The 19,000-nt window shown below is 39.5% G+C and overlaps 1 protein-coding gene across 3 annotated transcripts in view; it reads left to right on the forward strand.

Annotated features, from left to right (window-relative positions):
• The window catches only part of LOC148819939 (sodium/calcium exchanger 1-like), a 170,428-nt gene that overhangs the window by 13,237 nt on the left and 138,191 nt on the right, over positions 1 to 19,000 (forward strand). For all 3 annotated transcript variants that reach the window (XM_088934379.1, XM_088934378.1, XM_088934381.1), the window contains exon 2: positions 203 to 2,050. In XM_088934379.1, the coding sequence (XP_088790505.1) occupies positions 243 to 2,050 (1,808 nt within the window). In that variant the 5' untranslated portion in view covers positions 203 to 242. The remainder of the gene's footprint in view (positions 1 to 202; positions 2,051 to 19,000) is intronic.

The following is a 19,000-nucleotide window of genomic DNA, read 5'->3' on the forward strand; positions in this document are numbered from 1 at the left end:
AAGTGAAAATCCTGAGTACTGATCCAAACAGAAACATACCAGAAGAGGAGCTTCTAAGATTTGATGTTTTCTACAGCCGGTCGTGCTTTGAACAGTGCAGAATACCAGAAATGACATTCTTTAAAGTGGTCTTGGTTATGCCAGAATGGTGATGTCATACATTGCTACCATTTTATCAATTTTTTTTCCCTTGCTCTTGCAGAGGCTTAGGAAGATCGGCAAACTGACATCTCGCTGGCGCCATGCAGCGTTCGGGGCTTTCGTCTTTCTTCTCCCTCAGTCTTCAGCTGGGCATACTGGTGGCGGTCTTGGTTCTCAAGATTCAGCTCGTCGGCGCGGAAAGCCCCGACGACGAAGACAAGCCTCCCAACGCCACGGCCCGGTCGTGCACAGGAACTTATGAGTGTAAAGAAGGTGTCATCTTGCCCGTGTGGGAACCTCAGAATCCGTCCTTCGGGGACAAGGTGGCGCGGGCCACAGTGTACTTTGTGGCCATGGTGTACATGTTCCTGGGGGTTTCCATCATCGCGGACCGCTTCATGGCCTCCATCGAGGTCATCACGTCTCAAGAAAAGGAGATCACCATCAAGAAGCCCAATGGCGAGACGACGACAACTACGGTGCGCATATGGAATGAGACCGTATCCAACTTAACCCTGATGGCCCTGGGCTCCTCAGCTCCGGAAATCCTGCTGTCCGTGATTGAAGTGTGTGGCCACGGCTTCGAAGCCGGCGATCTTGGGCCAAGCACCATTGTGGGCAGCGCCGCGTTCAATATGTTCGTCATCATTGGCATCTGCGTCTACGTCGTGCCGGATGGAGAGAATAGGAAAGTGAAGCACCTGAGGGTGTTTTTTGTCACAGCAGCGTGGAGCATATTTGCCTACACCTGGCTATACCTAATCCTGGCGGTCATTTCTCCAGGTGTTGTCCAAGTCTGGGAAGGGCTGCTCACATTGTTTTTCTTCCCCATTTGTGTGTTGTTTGCCTGGGTGGCTGACCGGAGGCTGTTGTTCTACAAGTACGTGTACAAGCGCTACAGAACAGGGAAGCAGCGGGGGATGATTATCGAAACGGAAGGCGACAGGCCGCTACCCTCCAAGGCGGACATTGAGATGGATGGCAAGATGCTTAACTCCCATGCCGTTGAGTTCCTCGATGGAACCCTAGCCCTCGATGTAGATGATAAAGACCTGGATGAAGAGGAAACCAGGAGAGATATGGCAAAAATCCTGAAGGAACTCAAGCAGAAGCATCCAGACAAGGAAGTTGAGCAGCTGATAGAATTAGCCAATTACCAAGTCTTGAGCCAACAGCAAAAAAGCCGTGCCTTTTATCGGATTCAAGCCACAAGACTCATGACGGGCGCTGGGAATATCCTGAAGAAGCACGCTGCCGACCAGGCCCGAAAAGCTGTCAGCATGCATGAGGTCAGAACGGAAGTAGCAGAAAACGACCCCGTCACTAAAATCTTTTTCGAACCAGGGTCATACCAGTGTCTTGAAAACTGTGGAACTGTGACTGTGAACGTCGTCCGGCGGGGTGGAGACTTGACCAACACTGTGTCCGTGGAGTTCCGAACAGAAGATGGCACGGCCAACGCAGGGTCCGATTACGAATTCACGGAGGGGACATTGGTCTTCAAGCCGGGCGAGACGCAGAAAGAAATCAAAGTGGGCATCATCGATGACGACATTTTCGAGGAGGATGAAAACTTCTTGATCCACCTAAGCAATGTCAAGGTGTACTCTGAGAGCGCCGAAGACAACCCTGAGGCAAACCATGTGGAGACCCTGGCGTGCTTGGGTTTACCTTCCACTGCAACTGTGACCATCTTTGATGATGACCATGCAGGCATCTTTACCTTTGAAGAGCCAGTGACGCATGTGAGTGAGAGCATAGGCACAATGGAGGTGAAGGTTCTCCGTACCTCTGGGGCACGCGGGATGGTTGTTGTCCCCTACAGAACCGTGGAAGGTACAGCCAAAGGAGGAGGAGAGGATTTTGAAGATACCCATGGAGTGCTTGAGTTCCGGAATGATGAAACTTTGTAAGTACATGTTATGCATGTTTCTAGATTTCTGTCATGTGGTTTCTAAGCTGATATCTCACTGTGAGCTGCATTGGTGTGGGGCATTAGGGGGAGGGTGTTTCTGTTACTGTGGAAGAGAAAGTAGACCTGTACCAAAAAAAGGTAGCAAAAGTACTAACTGTAAAACAATGTGACTGATCTGGTCTTTCCTCCAAAATGAAGCTCTACAGTGTGCTATCAGTGTTCATCTCATTGCAAAAAAAAATGTATGTCCATATCTTATTTTTGTACAGATTTGTTTATAAGGGATTGGATCAAACAGAGGCACTGGTGCCTGTGAAGAGACAACGAATCATTTGTCAAAATGTTTAACTCTTTTCTCCTCTCTGCTTTCTGTCTTGTTTCCTGTCATTGCTTTTTGATTTGGCTTTGCAGAAGCAACAGAACTTGCTGTGTAATTTTTTAGAAACACTTAAGCATTTCATTCTCATACCTCTGACCTCTATTGTGACTACTGTAGCTCTCGTGCAGCTCTGAGCTATCGAATGGTGTGTATTTGGCTTGATCATAATTTAGAACAGGAATGATCAAACCATTAAATATTAGCCATTAAATGTTTAACAGTTAGACGTGACCTAAATTTACTGTGCTTTGGGAGAATAAATTGTGCCAGTGGATTCTTAATTATTGCATGATAGGAACTATTAGGTATGGAACCACAAGGCTTTTTCATCTGAAAGACTACCGTAGCATTTTTTTTTCTAATGAGATGAGGTCTTGGTAATACCTCCAAAATAAGAAGTTGCCTTCAGGCATTGAATTTAATCCTCCAGTTTGTAATTACATAAGTTATTAAATTGCGGAAGTTTTTTTTTCGTATTGGAAGTATTGGTGCCGGTAACATTGTGGAACAAGCCTGTGTGTGAATTTAGCTGTTTCCCAAAGTGCATTGTGAGGCGTAGCAGAAGGGAAATCAAATTGTTTAATGACATAAGCTTTCTCAGCTGCGTCCCGATTCCAAATTCTAATCCAATAAATGATAACACAGCAGGGTGATTGATTTATCTGATTTTTTAATTAATCTATTCTCTAATACTTCATTTGGGAAGTGAATTCCTGTCCCCAGTGATCTGTAAAGGTTTTAGTGGTGTCAGTAGTGTGGAATCAGGTACATTTTTGTTTTGGTGTTGTGTGATGTGATCAAACTCATTAATTACTTAGAAATTGTGATCCACGCACATGGGGGTTGACATTCCGATTCTAGTTTGGGATACAGTTGGTCTTTAACTTTACAGTAAACACAATTTCAGGTATTTGCAGTGCTAAAGGCTGATTTTGTTGGGTGAATGTGACTTATAAATTCTAGGCTCTAGAGTGTTGCTTTTTTACATTTTTGAGATTCAATAATTAAAGCACGGTCTCGGTTTCCAAAAGATTAAAAGACACTATAAACTTTCAATCTTTCCACCACTTATGTATTTCCATAGTGCAGTGCCCATTCTGTAATTAAATAGATTTTAATAGCACTTGCGTGAATGAACTGATGTAGTAGTATTTCAGAGGAAACAGTGTAAAGCTGGCAGTCAACACTTACAACTGTCTCGGAGGAGGATGGGTTAATCAATTTTTATATCCTTTTGCTAAATCTATTATGCTGTGCAGATCTTATTACCAGGGATTAATCACAAAGCACTATAAACCTGATTTTTAATGAACGCTTTGCAATATCTGACTATCTGTTATTTATAATAGGAAAAATAATATAATTGCCTATGGAATTTGTCACAAGTAAACATTTGTAGGAAATCAAATTTGGTCATGTATGCAATGCAATTAGGAGCACTCACAACAAATGTGTTGTTGTTCTGTGCTAGAAATTGTCACAAAGCACTCAAGAATATTGATTTTTTTGGCCTGATACTGTATTACGGTAATATATATTTTTTAGACACTACATTTGTAGTACTATGCCATTCTGTATATAACATTGCAAATATTTTACTGAGTAGAATATCTGCAAACAGTAAAGTCTGTTTGAAATGTCTGTTGCTAACAGAAAAGTCTTTAAGTTCTTAACCCACGGATATGCAGTTTTATAGCACCCTCCAGATAAGCTTTGAACGTTTTGGATGTTTTGGGAGTTTTCTGGCAGCCTAAGTGTAGGTTTTTTAAATAAGTTATTGAACACTCAAGCACAGTGTGTGCATCTGTGCAACTGTGTACCCCTTAATAAACAGTAATCTTTTGATGAAAATAACTTCCCCACTGTACAGCATGCGATTATTGTAATTAATGGCTCTAAATAACAAATTCCTGGAGTTGTTTCCTGAAGTGCTGAAGTTAGCTGTGAGTATAATGATACCTCTGGAGTCCAGAAAAGAAAGAAATTAAAATGGGAGCAGAGACAGGTTTGTTTTGCTCTTTTGCGAATAAAAAGACGACAGCGCCATCCGCACCACTAAATTAAAGAAGCGTCTCTTGGCTCTGGAACAATATCATACCGACAGCGAGATTGCATGCAGTATAGTTCCATGCATTTTGTGAAATTCAGCAACAAGACATGGATTGCCTTCTGCTGTGTCTGAACCAATTTAAAAAGTTGCCATTTAAAGTGTGGTTTATTTTGTTGTGTGGGCAGCGTGGTTATTTCTATTCAGTTGTGTGCTCTTCTTATGCATTCAGTGATTATGCAAGAACAGCCGTCTTCAGAGATTCTGCCACAGTGGGATTGTGTCAGAAGAGTATCATATTGAGGGGAAAGCAGCAATACAGGAAGTGAAAACTCAATGTGTTTAGTAGGGAAAGCCTGCAACGATGCTTTCCCCCTCTTTTCTTGAACAATAGGGTGTTAGGCCAAAGTAGGCTTGCTGTTCTGGTTTGCTGAATTGTATATCATCGGGCTTCCTCTTTCCAAATTGGAAACAAAAATAATCTAACAGAAGCTTCAGGTTTGGACCTGGGATGCTGTCTGTGTGGAGTTTGTATGCTCTACCTGTGTTTGCATGGGCCTTCTCCAGGTGCCCTGGTTCCTGTCTGCAGATCATGCTGGACAATTAATTGGCTTCTGGGAAAATTAGCCCTGGTGTGAGAGCGTGTGCGTCTGTGTTTGTGTCTGGCTTAATTGTGAAGTACTGGCATCCCATCCAGGGTGTACCCTGATTTGTGCCCGTTGCTCGCTGGAATAGGCTCTGGCTCCCCCGTGAGCCTGTATTGGATGAAGAGGTTAGAACATGGATGGTTTCATCAATAGCTTATTAAGTTGGACACACACGTGCTGCAGAAAGACCACTGCAGTTAAAAAACTGGTCACCCAGTACCCTTTTTAAACAGAGCTCTGACGGTGTGTCTTTGCTCCCTTTTTGTTCTGGAGGAGGTAAACAATATGAGCACTGTGGTTTCGATGCAGTGTGGTTTATATTTTAAGAAACGAAGGCCCGCGTGTAGCAAACAACTTGTTCTCAAGTGCCTTAAATAGATTGGCATCATCCTCCATTCGTGTCACAAGCTCTGTGAACCCAGTTTTGTTTTCGACACCCCAAGCACTCTTGTTATCTTTATATAATGAATAAATTAAGCAGTTGTGTTGAATCTCTTTTTTTTCTGTAATTGTGGCAGCATTTCTTTTAGATTAATGTGGCATCGTAGAAAACTGCCAAGTGTGATGTTTGTGAATATTTGAAAGTGATGCAGGGCCTTTGACTGCAGAGCTGCACAAATGTACTGAATGATGTGTAGCTGATTTTTATTTTATAAGCTATGTAACAATTTGCATTAGTATTTGCAGTGTAAATCGCATACAGTAAACTCCCAAAGGAAAGAGAAGATAAAATACTGATAATCAATTTAAGAGGAGGTGGTCATTTCATCATCTTTTTAAATCCTGTGAAATTTGTATGATTTGCACCAGAGTCCCAGGAGGAGGACATGGATTAGGTCTTAAGAAAAGCCATTAAATTTTCAAGGTCAAAGTGAAGTTGCAGTCTTAGCTGATAGAGTTCCAAATTACCTGTCAACAACAACTGGATAGAAATGACCAAATTCCCACAAATATACGAGATATGCAATGTGCATGGGTACAACAGAAACCAAGTAAGCATTACAACAAAAAAATTGCACTGACAAATGAATCCTTTCACTTGGCCAGGAGTACCCAGGTTAAATTGGCAGTATCTCCCTTCAGAAATGCATGCAGGGTGCAGCTGTGAGTGTTTTTTCTTGCCCTAGCCTTACAAGTGATGCCATGCTGCTAACTTAATGTGCTGTTGAAAGTATTCCTTTGCTTCAAAGATAACGTCTCTCTGGTTGGAAACCTGGAGAAATTTGCAGGTCAGGTCCGTTGTACTGTAGCAAATAATGGCGAGATCAGTTCAGACTGAATAAAATGCCACAGGATGTTAAGAATTGTGCAGAGTGTCCTGAAGGAAATTGCATCTGGAGAGAAATGCACGTGCCGATAATTGTTCATATTTATTTAGTGTAATAACGTTCAAATAAGTTTGAAAAGCAATTCCAAAGGAGTAATGACTAAAAACTGCCATATTGAATTTTAAGAAGTACAGTACTTGTATGAGCATTGTAAGCCTTTACTGTAGATTGAAAAGCATTTTTAAAACTTAGTTAAAAATTAAATATTATGTAAAAACAGACATTAGTGTGACCATGCTATTTTTGCAGCCACAGATCTGATAAACAGAATTTAAGGGATGCAAGATCGCTTAGGATTGCTTTTGGCATTTTCCTAAACATGTGCTACTTACTTAATTAATAAAAACAATTCAAAGCCTTAATGCATGTACAGTACATAGGCTTTGTGATGGCAGCTAGGGGGCAAATCAGCACAACAGCTCCATTAAAGCAGAAACAGACTGCTGACAAGGGCAGTGCAGAGTTTATTAAGTTAAAATAAGTGACATATAGCATCTAGGTCAGAGATCCAATCCTTTTCAATTACTTACACTGAAATAAAGCAGTAGTACTTTATATAATTATAAGGAACCATGTAATGTTATAGACAGCAACCAAAAGGGATAGGAGTGAATACACTGGATAATGTGCTTCTTAATTTCTTCGGGAAAAGGATGCATAGCAGTCTACAGTTTAGGGTTATTGAACTGCAAAAATGCCAGTAGCTGTCCTTAAGGTACTTTGGCTTCAAAATGGCCCCTGATGAATTAGTTGAGAGAATTATGATGTCAGGGAAATGAGACGATTTCTATTTTAACTGTTGCCCTTGTTAGCCGTTCTGTGGTTTGCTGCTGTTTTCTTTGAGGTGTACCATTAAAAACAGTAACGGCCAATCATGGCAATGCGTTGATTTTGGGAGAACGCTTGAGATGTGACTCTGACTTCAGAGCCACACAGACCCACCCCCATCGACAGCAGAGAATTCCACTGTTAAAAAAGACAAGGTCTCCTCTTGTGGGGGAAATTCACCACTCTCTGAGCCATGTTACAGTTGTCTGGCAGTGTTGATGCTGCTGTGTAGCATGACCTTAAACAGGTACACACTGAGGTATTTTCCAATAATTGTATCTGTGATGGAATCTGTGAATTTTCTATTCACACAACAAAATATACAGTACAGTATGGTGCGATACTTTTTTCTGCCATTCCATATTCCCTCCCTGTAACTTATTCTTGTTCCATAATTCTCCATTTAACCATTGGAGGTGCAGAAAAATGTGCTTAACTGTTTTTTACAGCCCTTCTTTGTAACAGTAACAACAGGTGGGAGGTTTTCCTGCCAAAAACATGCTACTGTATGTACTGTGTAACAGAGAATAAATGCTCTTTACTTCCACGGGAGCCTTCATCCTTTGTAGCTTCTTTGCACATAATGTCTTTTGGCCCAGCAGAAGGATTCTTCTCCTTTTACCCTTGGCTGTTTTTTGTAAGGTGGGACGTACAGGTTTGTCTTTCCCCGTTGGCCATGATAATGACTCCAGACATGAGGTCACTGCTTTTTCCTTTTACTCCTTGTTTTTGTCCTCCAGCTCCCCTTCAGCCAATAATGACATCACTCAGCCCAGGCCCTGCTTGACTTGGCCCATCAGGTGCAGCAGAATGGTTCCAGAGGAATGTCCCGAAACAGCTGCTGTTTGGTGCCCCAGCTTGTGGCAACCCTCCTCTGCCCTGGGCAATTATACTGTATACAGTACCCTCGCCAAATCTGGTACCTTATTACACCAGACAGAGAACATGGGTGAGCTGAGTGAAAAATATAGAGCTAGGTAATCCTTTATACCCCTCTATAGTAATATGAAATAGCACTTACCTGCACCAAGCTTGTCTGGATTTTAGCAGAACAGCCCTTCTATTCTAATTCAGCGACTAGAGTTTCAAACCTCATCCGAAGATGCTTTTCCTTTTTCTTAACAGCAGTGAGAAGTCAGGAAGTAACTTTTGTACTGTTCTTTTTCCATAAGACATTTAAAACAGCAAAGGTCGGTTCGAAGATAGAGATCACCAGGGCCAGCTAAATCAAAACTTAAACAAAAGCAGCTGTTTAAAACAGAAAATGCCATCACTCAGCCACAGATGCAATGGAAAGAACAGAGCAGCCTGCAGGTAGGCCCTACTGTACATGTAAGGGGGTGTAAGCTCTTAATTTCTGTGTTTTTTGGAAGTAAAATCTGGAGAGAAGGCCGAGCAGTGAGACAGAGTAGTTTGAAAGTCGTTCTCATGCATGATTTCAAAGTCATGCATTCACTGATGAGGACTGCAGCAGAAATATGTCGATTCATGTACAGAGGTGTCTTAGTACAATATGTACAGCATTTTGTCTTGGCACAATACAGAAACCTGTTATGAGTTCCTCATCTGACTTCAATATCTGTAAATCAGGTTTCTCCCCTTCGAGCTGTTTCAAAAGAGAGACTTTCAAGACTGCTTGTTTTCTTTCTCATTCCTAGTCTGGCAGATATACTCCTGCTTCACTCAGAACGTCACTGAAGTTAAAAGGCTTGTCTCCGTGTTCCCACTCCACTCCAGCCCTCAGCATAGATCTGTGCGCTGTGAGCCTGCCTTCGTCCCGCGCTGTGGAACGGCAGCGTCAACAACAGCAAGGCTGTTGCAAAATAGCCGTCTTTTAAAGCTGGAAAAAAAATCAGTCAGCTCCCTGATTAAAGCGTAGAAACCAGCACTGACAGCCTGCTGAAAGAAGAAATTCATACCCCTGGAACTGAGAAGAATAAATGCAGTGAACGCAGATGTATATTAAACAAACAGTCACGGTTTGTTTTTTTGTGACGCCTGAGAAATAAAGCAAAGGGCTTCTGTTTCAGGCCAGCAAGGCACCCCTGAAGTCAACGGAGAACTCCTACTGTATTTATAAAGCCCAACTGGTCCGTAGAGCGCAACGGAGAGGACTTAGACCAATTGTGTTTTTCATCTTTACAAGCTAAAACCGTCATACCAATAGCCTACCAGTCAGCACATACTGTAAACAAACAAATCACCACTGTCTTAACACAATAGGCCAAGTTCACATTTGTGCAGTACCCTGTATTATGTTCTGTGCAGACTTTCAGAATATATTAATGTTAAGAATGTCTCGTGTTACAGCTGTCTTATTGTGTGTCTTTATTTTTTTTTTTAAAGATATACACTTGCTTTACTGGCAACATACTTAAATTATGCTTATAGTTAGCCTTCTAGTTTCTTTCACGACCTTCTTTTAACCTCTGTTATACTGTACCTTAAGTGTTGATAATTTTTATTGGCCAACTGGATTAAAGCACATGGCCGAAGAGCTGGAGTAGACAACAGTGTTGAAATATTATCAGCTTAACAGGTTTACATGGGAGAGAAGGAGAGCTCGCATTAAATTATTAGGCTGATGGAAGTGAGAGACAGGATAATTATAGCAGTGGCTGAAAGAAGGTAGAGTGAATTTTTTTTTACAATTAAAAAGATGTGTATGGGTTGAGGTAGGCACTAAGGTTGTTTGAACCTCAGCTGAATATTTACCTAATAGCATATTTGATCAGTGTGTTAAAAAGGCTATTTAATGTACAAAAACTGTCAAGTTTAAGGTGAGAACTGGTTATCTTGCTAGCTGTAAATGATGTAATGTCAAATCGTTCTCAAAAGCATGTGCAGGATCAGAAGCTGCATTCTGGCTGTGACAACATATAGCACATAGTTATTATCAGATGTGTGCAATGTGCAACTATATTTAATCAGCCTACAATAAAAGCAGTTTACAGCACAAGAACTTAAGATCAGTGTTTCTTTTACTAGCAGACAATGTCGAGATTCCTAGTAGCTATTTAGCTTAAGAAAGAGAAGCAATTTTCTGCAAATATTTTACACTATTAAAATGCAAATACGCTAGGTTACTTCCAGGGCAAACTGCAGAAACTAAAAAAAGAGTGTACTAAGTATTTTGTGGGAACAATAAAAACAGGCAACTGCACTGCACCAAATGTGGCCCCAGGTACCAACCACTAGGAAAATTGATTTCTAATTAATTTTGATTGTTCTGGCGTCTGTACACTTTAATGTTTTTAGCAAATCATTTCCCAGTGTGTCGAAATTTTATTTAATTTTCATGGATTAAGCTTTAGTATGCATTTTCCACCACTCTACAACACTGAACTTTTAGGATGCTGCATGTGCAGACAGATTTTGCAAAACAGCCCGAAGGTCTTTAATAATATTAGCACTTTAAAATTCAGCTTGCATAGTTAATTTGCTTGTACAAATTGTGTTAGGAGCCTGAGTAATGCTCTGTTTCTCTTCTGAAGTGACAACAGTCACAGTGTATTATGATATTACTGTTCGGAGGGCCTCAGTATTTATCCTAATTAGTGTGGTTGGAGTCGAGCATCAGCAAATCTGTGGGTCGTTTGTAAAGCGGGCAGGAAAAAAAACACTTGAAATGAGAAAGAGAAAACTGCATGTTGTATCATCAATCAAATACTGAAAAAATCAAACTAATCTACTTTTAGCACAATGTGGATTCATTGTTATTTTTCTGTGGGAGAAATAAAAAAGCAGAAGTGTTTCTTTGTATTTGACCAGCCAGAAACTGAGAAATGAAATTTCACAGAATTTATAGCACTCAGGAATCCGTACATGTTTTTAATGATGGGAGAGTTCCTTTAAAATTGGAAAATAGGGATAGTCCCTACAGTATGTCTTTGGACAAATTAAAACCGGTGGACATACATGTACATACTGTACAGTACATACCACTTTTGGAATACCTAAGCATTCAGAATGAAAATATTCCAGAAAAAGGCTGCTGAGCATATTGTTCACACAAGCAAGCGTACGGTAATTGTTTTTAGACACCGTTTCCTCCAAGCATCTGAATCACTGTAGGTTTCCTCCTTCTGCATCAGTGGGCATGTTCCATGCGTGATAAATTCACCAGCATGACCTGACCCTGACAAACAAATTTGTATATACAGACCCAGACAATGTGAATTGCTTGGAGAATGTCAAGAACAATATCTGAGGTTTTTACTCCTTGAAACTGATTTCAGTTTGTGGCTTTCAGAATGTAAAAAATGGTACCACTGACATGCCTTCGCTGAACCCCAGTTTGTGCTTTGAACAAGTATAAGCAGAGCAGGAGATTTTACTGTTGAGATTAATAATTTAGATCGAGGAAACTAAAGCGTTGCAGAACAAGAGATGGGATGGATTATGATTTTGGGAATGTGCGTTGGAGTTTGGGGCAGGCTGCAGCTCACCCATTTGAGGATAATTTTGGAAACACTTTTCTTTTCTTGGGTCTCTAACTGCTGTCAGCAGTATTAGTGTATCAGGGAATACTTGAGTAACTCTTTTAAAACCTGGGGAAAGTGTATTTCAAATGATGAGAAAATGAATTTACAAGATCTGCAAGTGTGTAAAAGAATATTTTGTGAAAACGCTGGCAAAGAAGCTTTTGTGCAGTACCATTTCAGGTTTACGGTTTCTGAATATTTTTTTGTCTTTTTATGGCTTCCTGGTTTTTACTCCTCTTATGACTCATATGCTGCAGTTTCATCACTGAATGTTTGGTTATTTTCTCCTTTATAGGGGACTATAACTTCTATAACTTTTTATAGAAGTCTTTTAATAGAGTTTTCAGGCGGACTGACCAGCCTTTGTTAAGGTGTTTTAATTTTTTTTTTCTAGAATGCTATACAAAGTTTAGCAATTAACAAACTACCATAGAAAATGAGCCAGAACACACATAATAGGAAGTGAAAAAAGCATATGCCATAATGACTCCTTTGGCTGTACACTTAACATGGGAACAGTTAAAAACGAGAGAAAGCCATTTAGCCCATCTTGAGTATCTGGTAGTTAGTAGCTCTTTCATTCGAAGATTTCATGAAGATATTTCCCTGAAAGCAGACTTAAACAACATGGCTGTGTAGTTTCGTCCATGCTCCCACAACCCTTTGTGTAAATGAGTGCTTCCTGTTCTCTGTTTTAAGCCATCAGTTGGGGTTTGCAATACCTTATTCTGTAGTTTCCATTTGAGTCCTCTGCTTTAGTCTTAACTGTTTGTAAATATCGTGTGAAGTCAGTTTGAAAATTACGTCTTTGCTTCCTTGTAAAGACAGTTTGAACATATTTTGTATCTCTTTTAGTACACAAAGCCTGCTATTTGTGTTCAAAGGAAATGCAGAGAATAGGAAAGTGCAGGTCTTTCAAGGAGCTTGAGTTTATGTACTATAGTTCACTCTGTACTTGAAGACGCTGTTTAGATTAATTAGGAGTATCACATTGTGGGCCACAATCTCTGTTTTATCATTTAAATCTCAAATTTTAATTTAAAATTTAATTTTAATTTACATTTTTAAAACTTAAATTACTTCAATATTAATAGTATCACTGTGAGTTCCACCGACTGTTCAGATGTTTAACTCCAGAGCTCAGAACATAAAGAATGCTTCGGCCGCCTTAGAGCTCTTGATCTCGATTTTCTTCTGAGACGAAAATGCATCCAGGAAAAAATCAACCCACACCCCACATTTCTCATCAGGCTTCAGCAGAAATGATCTTTAATTACTTTAGTTGTATTCCTGTGAACTTGAGGAGCTGGCTAGTTAAGTGCTGTGCTCACCACTGGGCCGCTGAGAGAGCATCTTTTCCGTCGTGAGCTCGTATCTCCCCATGCCTTTCTACTACTACTGTACACGACTTGCATTTGGGGTACAAAGGTCTGAGAATAATTGTTTCTATAAGAAATCTGTTCACTTTCTCCCAACCCTGCCTCCAGAATGAGATGGATTTGGCATTTGATGTTTCTGTTGAAACAGTAAGAACCCGGTGATAAGAATAAGCAAGTGAAACAAATACTGTATTTTTCTTTAATTGCTGTTGCTTGGAGTGCGAGACCTCGTGTTACAGAAAACCTTATCCTCTCTGCTTCCACTTATTGAACACTTGTGACCGGTTAATTTTCATAGTATGTTCATTTTTGACTGCCAATTTAAACTGAACAATTTATTGCAGACGTGGTTGGGTCCTGTCAGTCATTTCGTCTCATTCTGAATGCATTAGTTTGTAATGAGTGTACAGTATATCAGCGGTCATTAGGGCTCTGTATGTGCAAGACAAGGGGGGAAGGAGAGAGACTGGAAGTGATGATGTGTCTTTTGCTATTGGAGGGCACCTTATTTTGAAAAACAAGTATTCCTCTTTCAAATTACTCCAGCTTTCCTTTGATTGCATAAACCGAACAGCCAAGGCAGAGCTAAGCAAAAACATTTCCACACTTGCTGAATGTGATCCAGATCAGAACAGATTGAGTCACCTGGCATGTGTGCTCTTTTCATCTTTAAGTCTTTACCAAGAAGGCTCAGTCTGAATTCTAAGTTTGTAGTATACAATAGAAATGTGTTGATTTGCCTTCTTAATAACTATAATAAATTCTTTTTTTTTGCAATAAGTATAAAAAATCCACAGATTTCTTTATTTCCAGAAAGAGGAAATAAGTAAAGGGTGATGAACTCCCCCTGTGTGTTTCCTCTTGTTTTATTTAAATCATTCTGCTGCTGTGACGAAAATAAGGACCATACTGTACCATAATGGCACACATTAAGCCATAACAATAACAATACGATAACAGCAGCCGCCCTGTTAGGTCCCATCCTTCTCAGTAAATTTGTTGGCCTGTTCTTTTAGCTGGGCAGTGGACAGCACGTTGTTATTGAGCTTCCACCTTAAAGCCAAGGCTTAATTCAAACATGGAATCCCTACAGGTGATTGCAGGAAGCTGTGAGCTAATAAGCCAGCGATGACTTGCTTGTGTGCAGCAGCAGCTGTTGCTGTACTGTGTGGAACCTGTTCTGTGGCAGCAGAGGCTGTGTGTTCTGAAGAAATTAGTGAGCAACAAGAAATGACCTGAATATTGCCCATTCTTTTTTTTTCTCTTGGGACTCGAGGCATCCAAAGTTAATTAAAATCTTTACCCATGCCTTGTTTTATTTTATTTTCTAATTCTAGATATGATGTTAACCAGACAGAATAGTTTGCACTTGAAAGGCCTTTATCTGTCCTCAGTCCAAGGACAGCAGGGGAGCCATAAAATTGTATTTTGGTAACACTTATTGGGAATGAGGCTAAAAAACACCATCATAATTCCTTCAGGAAGACTACACAACACAATAAAACAACAGGCACAAACCCATAATAGCAAAATAATATTTTACACAAGCATACCAGGACCACTGTTACAGTACTTAGCTACGTCTACAGGAAGTCCCTGACAGCTTTCAGGTTCTTAATGGCATCTTCCATCATTTTCACTTGACTTCTCTCTACCTGGAGCTCTGCTCTCAACTGACACTGTCCTGTTATGAACCCTCAGGCATAATGGTGTGCCTGTAATGTCATTTGCACAACGGGTTGTAAATGACCGTCGTGTACAGGGTTTATGAAGTGCTGTGATTAAAGCGTTGTCCCTTTTTCCACGCTCAATTTTTGTGACCATGGAATGAAAGTCTGTTTTAGAGGATAAGAATAAATCACATATTCTGTGCCCATCCATTCCCAATTTCTTTATTATAGGTTGTATTTATATAACTATGTATTATGTGCTGGGATTTCACTGTGAAAACGTGACTGTGTGCCCGTTTCAGTTATTCTGTGAACGAATTAATGTACAAAAACAACACATTCTGAGCAGCGATGCCACAGTTTTCCCTCTGTTGTGTGAATGTGGTGAGATGTCTCTCTTTACTGATTACATATGTAGTACTTTTCCAGATAAGCAGTTTCGATTTTCTCCTAATCAGACATAAAAGGACATTCACATTCTTTGGTTCTTCTCCAAATCCCTTTTCATTGTGGTCAAATGTCAGTCATGGCCTGCCAGCACCACATCTTTCAGGAAAGTTATTCACAGTAATCCTTTACGACAAATATCTTAATCTAGTTTCCTGCCTAAAATGTTATACTTACTGTTAAATGGGTTCTAGCCATAGTTACAACATTGATTAAAGCAATTCTTCCACCACCTACTTATGGGATATACTTGATGAAATGCAACTTATCAGTAAAAATGTCTTCTGAAATTCCTTGGAACCTTGCCTTTCAGAGAAAAAATGTCAAGAGGTAACAACAGTTTATAGTACAGTACGTTTTTTTCCAACATCCCATTACCACGTGTAACAGTTGGGATTTGACTGGCAAACTGTTTTGTTATATCGGATCGGGGAAAGTCATGGTGTTTGTACAGCTGCTGTTTTTACATTAAAATGTTTATGGGCTGATTTTGGCAACTGTGTTTAAGGAAATTGCTGAATATGTGTACTCTGAATCAATAGTAAAGTAGAAGTTATAATACGATGTAAATGAGTTGTTGTTTTTTTGATGATAAGAGGTTTTTAAGAAATAATCCAATCTTTCTCTGATAATGAAATTAATATTTTGCCTTGTTTTGTAAAGATGTGCTTCAAAACTTCCGTAAACATCAGCTCCCCAGTGATCAGTACAACACATAGAGTATTCACCACTGTACTGAAACAATTCCATCTTGCACGTTGGCCCAGATCTTTCTGAAATGTAACCTTTGATCATCCAGGTGCTAGCTGTCCTCCGATGTGCAGTTTGTGTTGTCAGGCAGTGGCAGTGGTTATACATTCAAACTTATTAGGGACGGAGGTCCAATTACACTATTGCTGTCCCTTCTCCTCCTGAAGGATTGATCAGATTTTCAATTATTTATCTTTAAGAATTTTACTTGCAAAACCGCACACCAGTTCACATGAGCACTTAGGTTGCAAAAAAGTACCGCAAGGCCTGACACTTAATTTCAGGATTATGTTTTTGTTTAGATAACACAATGTTGCTTATATGCTGTACTGTACAACCTGTAAAGACCTTAACCTCGCACAGTGAGTTAGTTTTACTTAAGCATTTATTCTTAATTTCTGGGCCCCACTGTTTTGTCCTGGATGTTGTAATTGTCATAATTGCCGGAAACGAGATATTGAAATTACAAATTGCGTAGTCGATTCAAAAGCGAGTGTCTTCAAAAAGGACATTTCTTGACTGTTCGATCCTGACTAAATGCTTCAAAAGAACATCAGAGCTTCTGTGGGGGGCAGGCCTTCTCTGACACAAAAAGTGGCAAGAAAAACACAAAGACAGCATTTCACTTGAACTGTAGAATTTACTTTCACTGCTCTTCACATCTGCACTGGGGAAGGGAGAACTTTTGTCTTGAAATTAAAGATTAGAACAGAAGCTGTGGAGCAATGGTGTGGCCCTTTCGCCAGCTTGTGGTTGGCCTTGAATCTTGTAGTGTTAAGTGAAAGAGATTATTGGTATGTGAGCTATAGGCTTATGCACCGTTGTATCTCTCAAGCTTGGTCTAGTGTTTCGTGTTAACTAATCACAGGTTGTGCGTTTTATTATTTTTCTGTACTTATGAATTATTTCCCCAGGCAATTTCATTATGCTTTTGAGTTGGGGCTGTACTCCAGTAACTTGTTTACAGGACTCATTTATATCCATTCAGAGGACCTTTTGTGTTCGGTATTATTAAACACTAACAACTGTATGCCTTTCTTTCTCTTTCTGTCCCTAGGCATAGGCATTCTCAGGGATGTTTAAATGTTAATTTTTCCAGAAGCAGCCTGCTTGAATTTAGAACACATACCACTCAGACTAGGTACTGCGAAATGCCCTTATATAAACAAGTGGCTATGAGTTTATGCTATTAAAGCTTTCGATACATACTAGGAAAATACTAATATGCTGTAATAAGAAGTGCTGTAATAAGATGCTGCGTTTAGCTGCAAGAAAACCCAGCAGTGATGGACTAAAGGGGTTTCAGGAGGAGTTTTAGATCTTAATTAAACATTGACTGATTTTATTTCCCTTTGCTTTCATGAAGTGTACTCATAAAGCAGTGAATGTTGTTTTCTTAACACTTAGCTTTAAGTGTTGCAATTGAAATCTTTATTTCCCATAATTCACAAACATGATTATGTATAATCAATAACATGCACTACATTCTATGTAACCAACCTCCTCCGATAAGATCCTCCTATAATACAAGATTTATTGACATAATTATGACCAGGGTGTTCAAGGTTTGATTTTTAGATTTGTATTTACATACTGTAAAATTCAGTTCAAAAGAGAAAATGGACGATTTTCATGTACTGTATTTGAATGGTTTGTACATGTAATGCAAATTATACAGCACAAAGCAGTGTAATTTATAAGCTTTAATTTTAGATGGGGAGGGGAGGTAATTTCCAGCAATTATCATGCATTAATGGGTTGCATGTGGATTGTGTAATATCTCAGAGAGAGAGATACATCTGAAGCCAAGGATTGTTTTGAATTGTATTCCTCTGGGGCAAACTGGAATGATTATTTGAAACCTCATTAATGACAACTATCCAAAGCTGCAGTAATTTGTTTAATAAACAAATGAGTTATGTTCTTTGTAGACGGCTGTTTTTTTTATTTTAAAATATTTCTTGTATGTGAATTCAAAAGACACTTGCGTGTGGGCCCACTTAATTTTGTCTTTTACAAATGCGGATGCCTTCCTCAGTCTCCACGCGCGAGATATTTTCCTTCTTCTGTTTTCATACATGACACTTTGGTAATAGTCTTTTGGATGCATTCTCTGAATTCTGCTTGGTGGCCCAGGAAATGCAGTTTCTGATTTGGTAATGTTATGAAACAGGTTAAAATATGTTCAAAAGAATTTGTACTGTTTAGTTTTGGTTTCTAAACCTTTGTGCTCACTAACACAGTGCTGGCATTATGATTTATAGAACATAACAGTGAAGACTAAGGATTTTAGTAGACTATTTATTAGGTGACATGTAAGCCAGATACAGTACTTCATGTTATTGCTGGATGTATAGTGCTGGGAACATGGGCAAAATACCAAGTTATACAGTAAAAAAAAAAAATCAAGAAATCCATTATATCCCATTATCCTGAGCATTTTAGAGAGGATAGCTATAAATACAGAACAGGTATATGGGTTAAATGAAATATTAATGTTTCACTTGCTTTTTTACACAGAATTTCGAACAGAGCTTTTCTTTTTTTAACAAAATGCATGTCCTTAACTGTTTCTTCTCTTTGGAAAAAAACGCATTTATATTTTGTAGACTTTGTAATGCCTTGTTTACACAGGGAAGCAAAGGGTTTTTATATATTTATATTTTTTTAATCTTATGCTGGAACATTGTTGAGGACAAAGCCAGATCCATTGTAGTTTTTAATTCCAGTCTACAATTTTATTGATGTTTACGAGCACTTTTCAGGAAACTCAAAGAATTATGCAGTGGTTCAGAATGGAAGCAAATGAAAATGTGGGGGAAAAGCCATACGAGTGTATCCCTTTACCTTTATTATAACAGTACACCTCAAAGGCTCTCACACCTGGTATCCACACCTGGGCCAGGAGGAAAGCCTCAGAGCTTAGTGCGATAGCCTGTAAACCCACTTAGCAATACCAACAGTAAAACAAAACTACACATTAAG

This window comes from Atractosteus spatula, chromosome 15 (assembly GCF_055471065.1).
Source record: "Atractosteus spatula isolate fAtrSpa1 chromosome 15, fAtrSpa1.hap1, whole genome shotgun sequence".
NCBI classification, from domain to species: Eukaryota; Metazoa; Chordata; class Actinopteri; order Semionotiformes; family Lepisosteidae; genus Atractosteus; species Atractosteus spatula.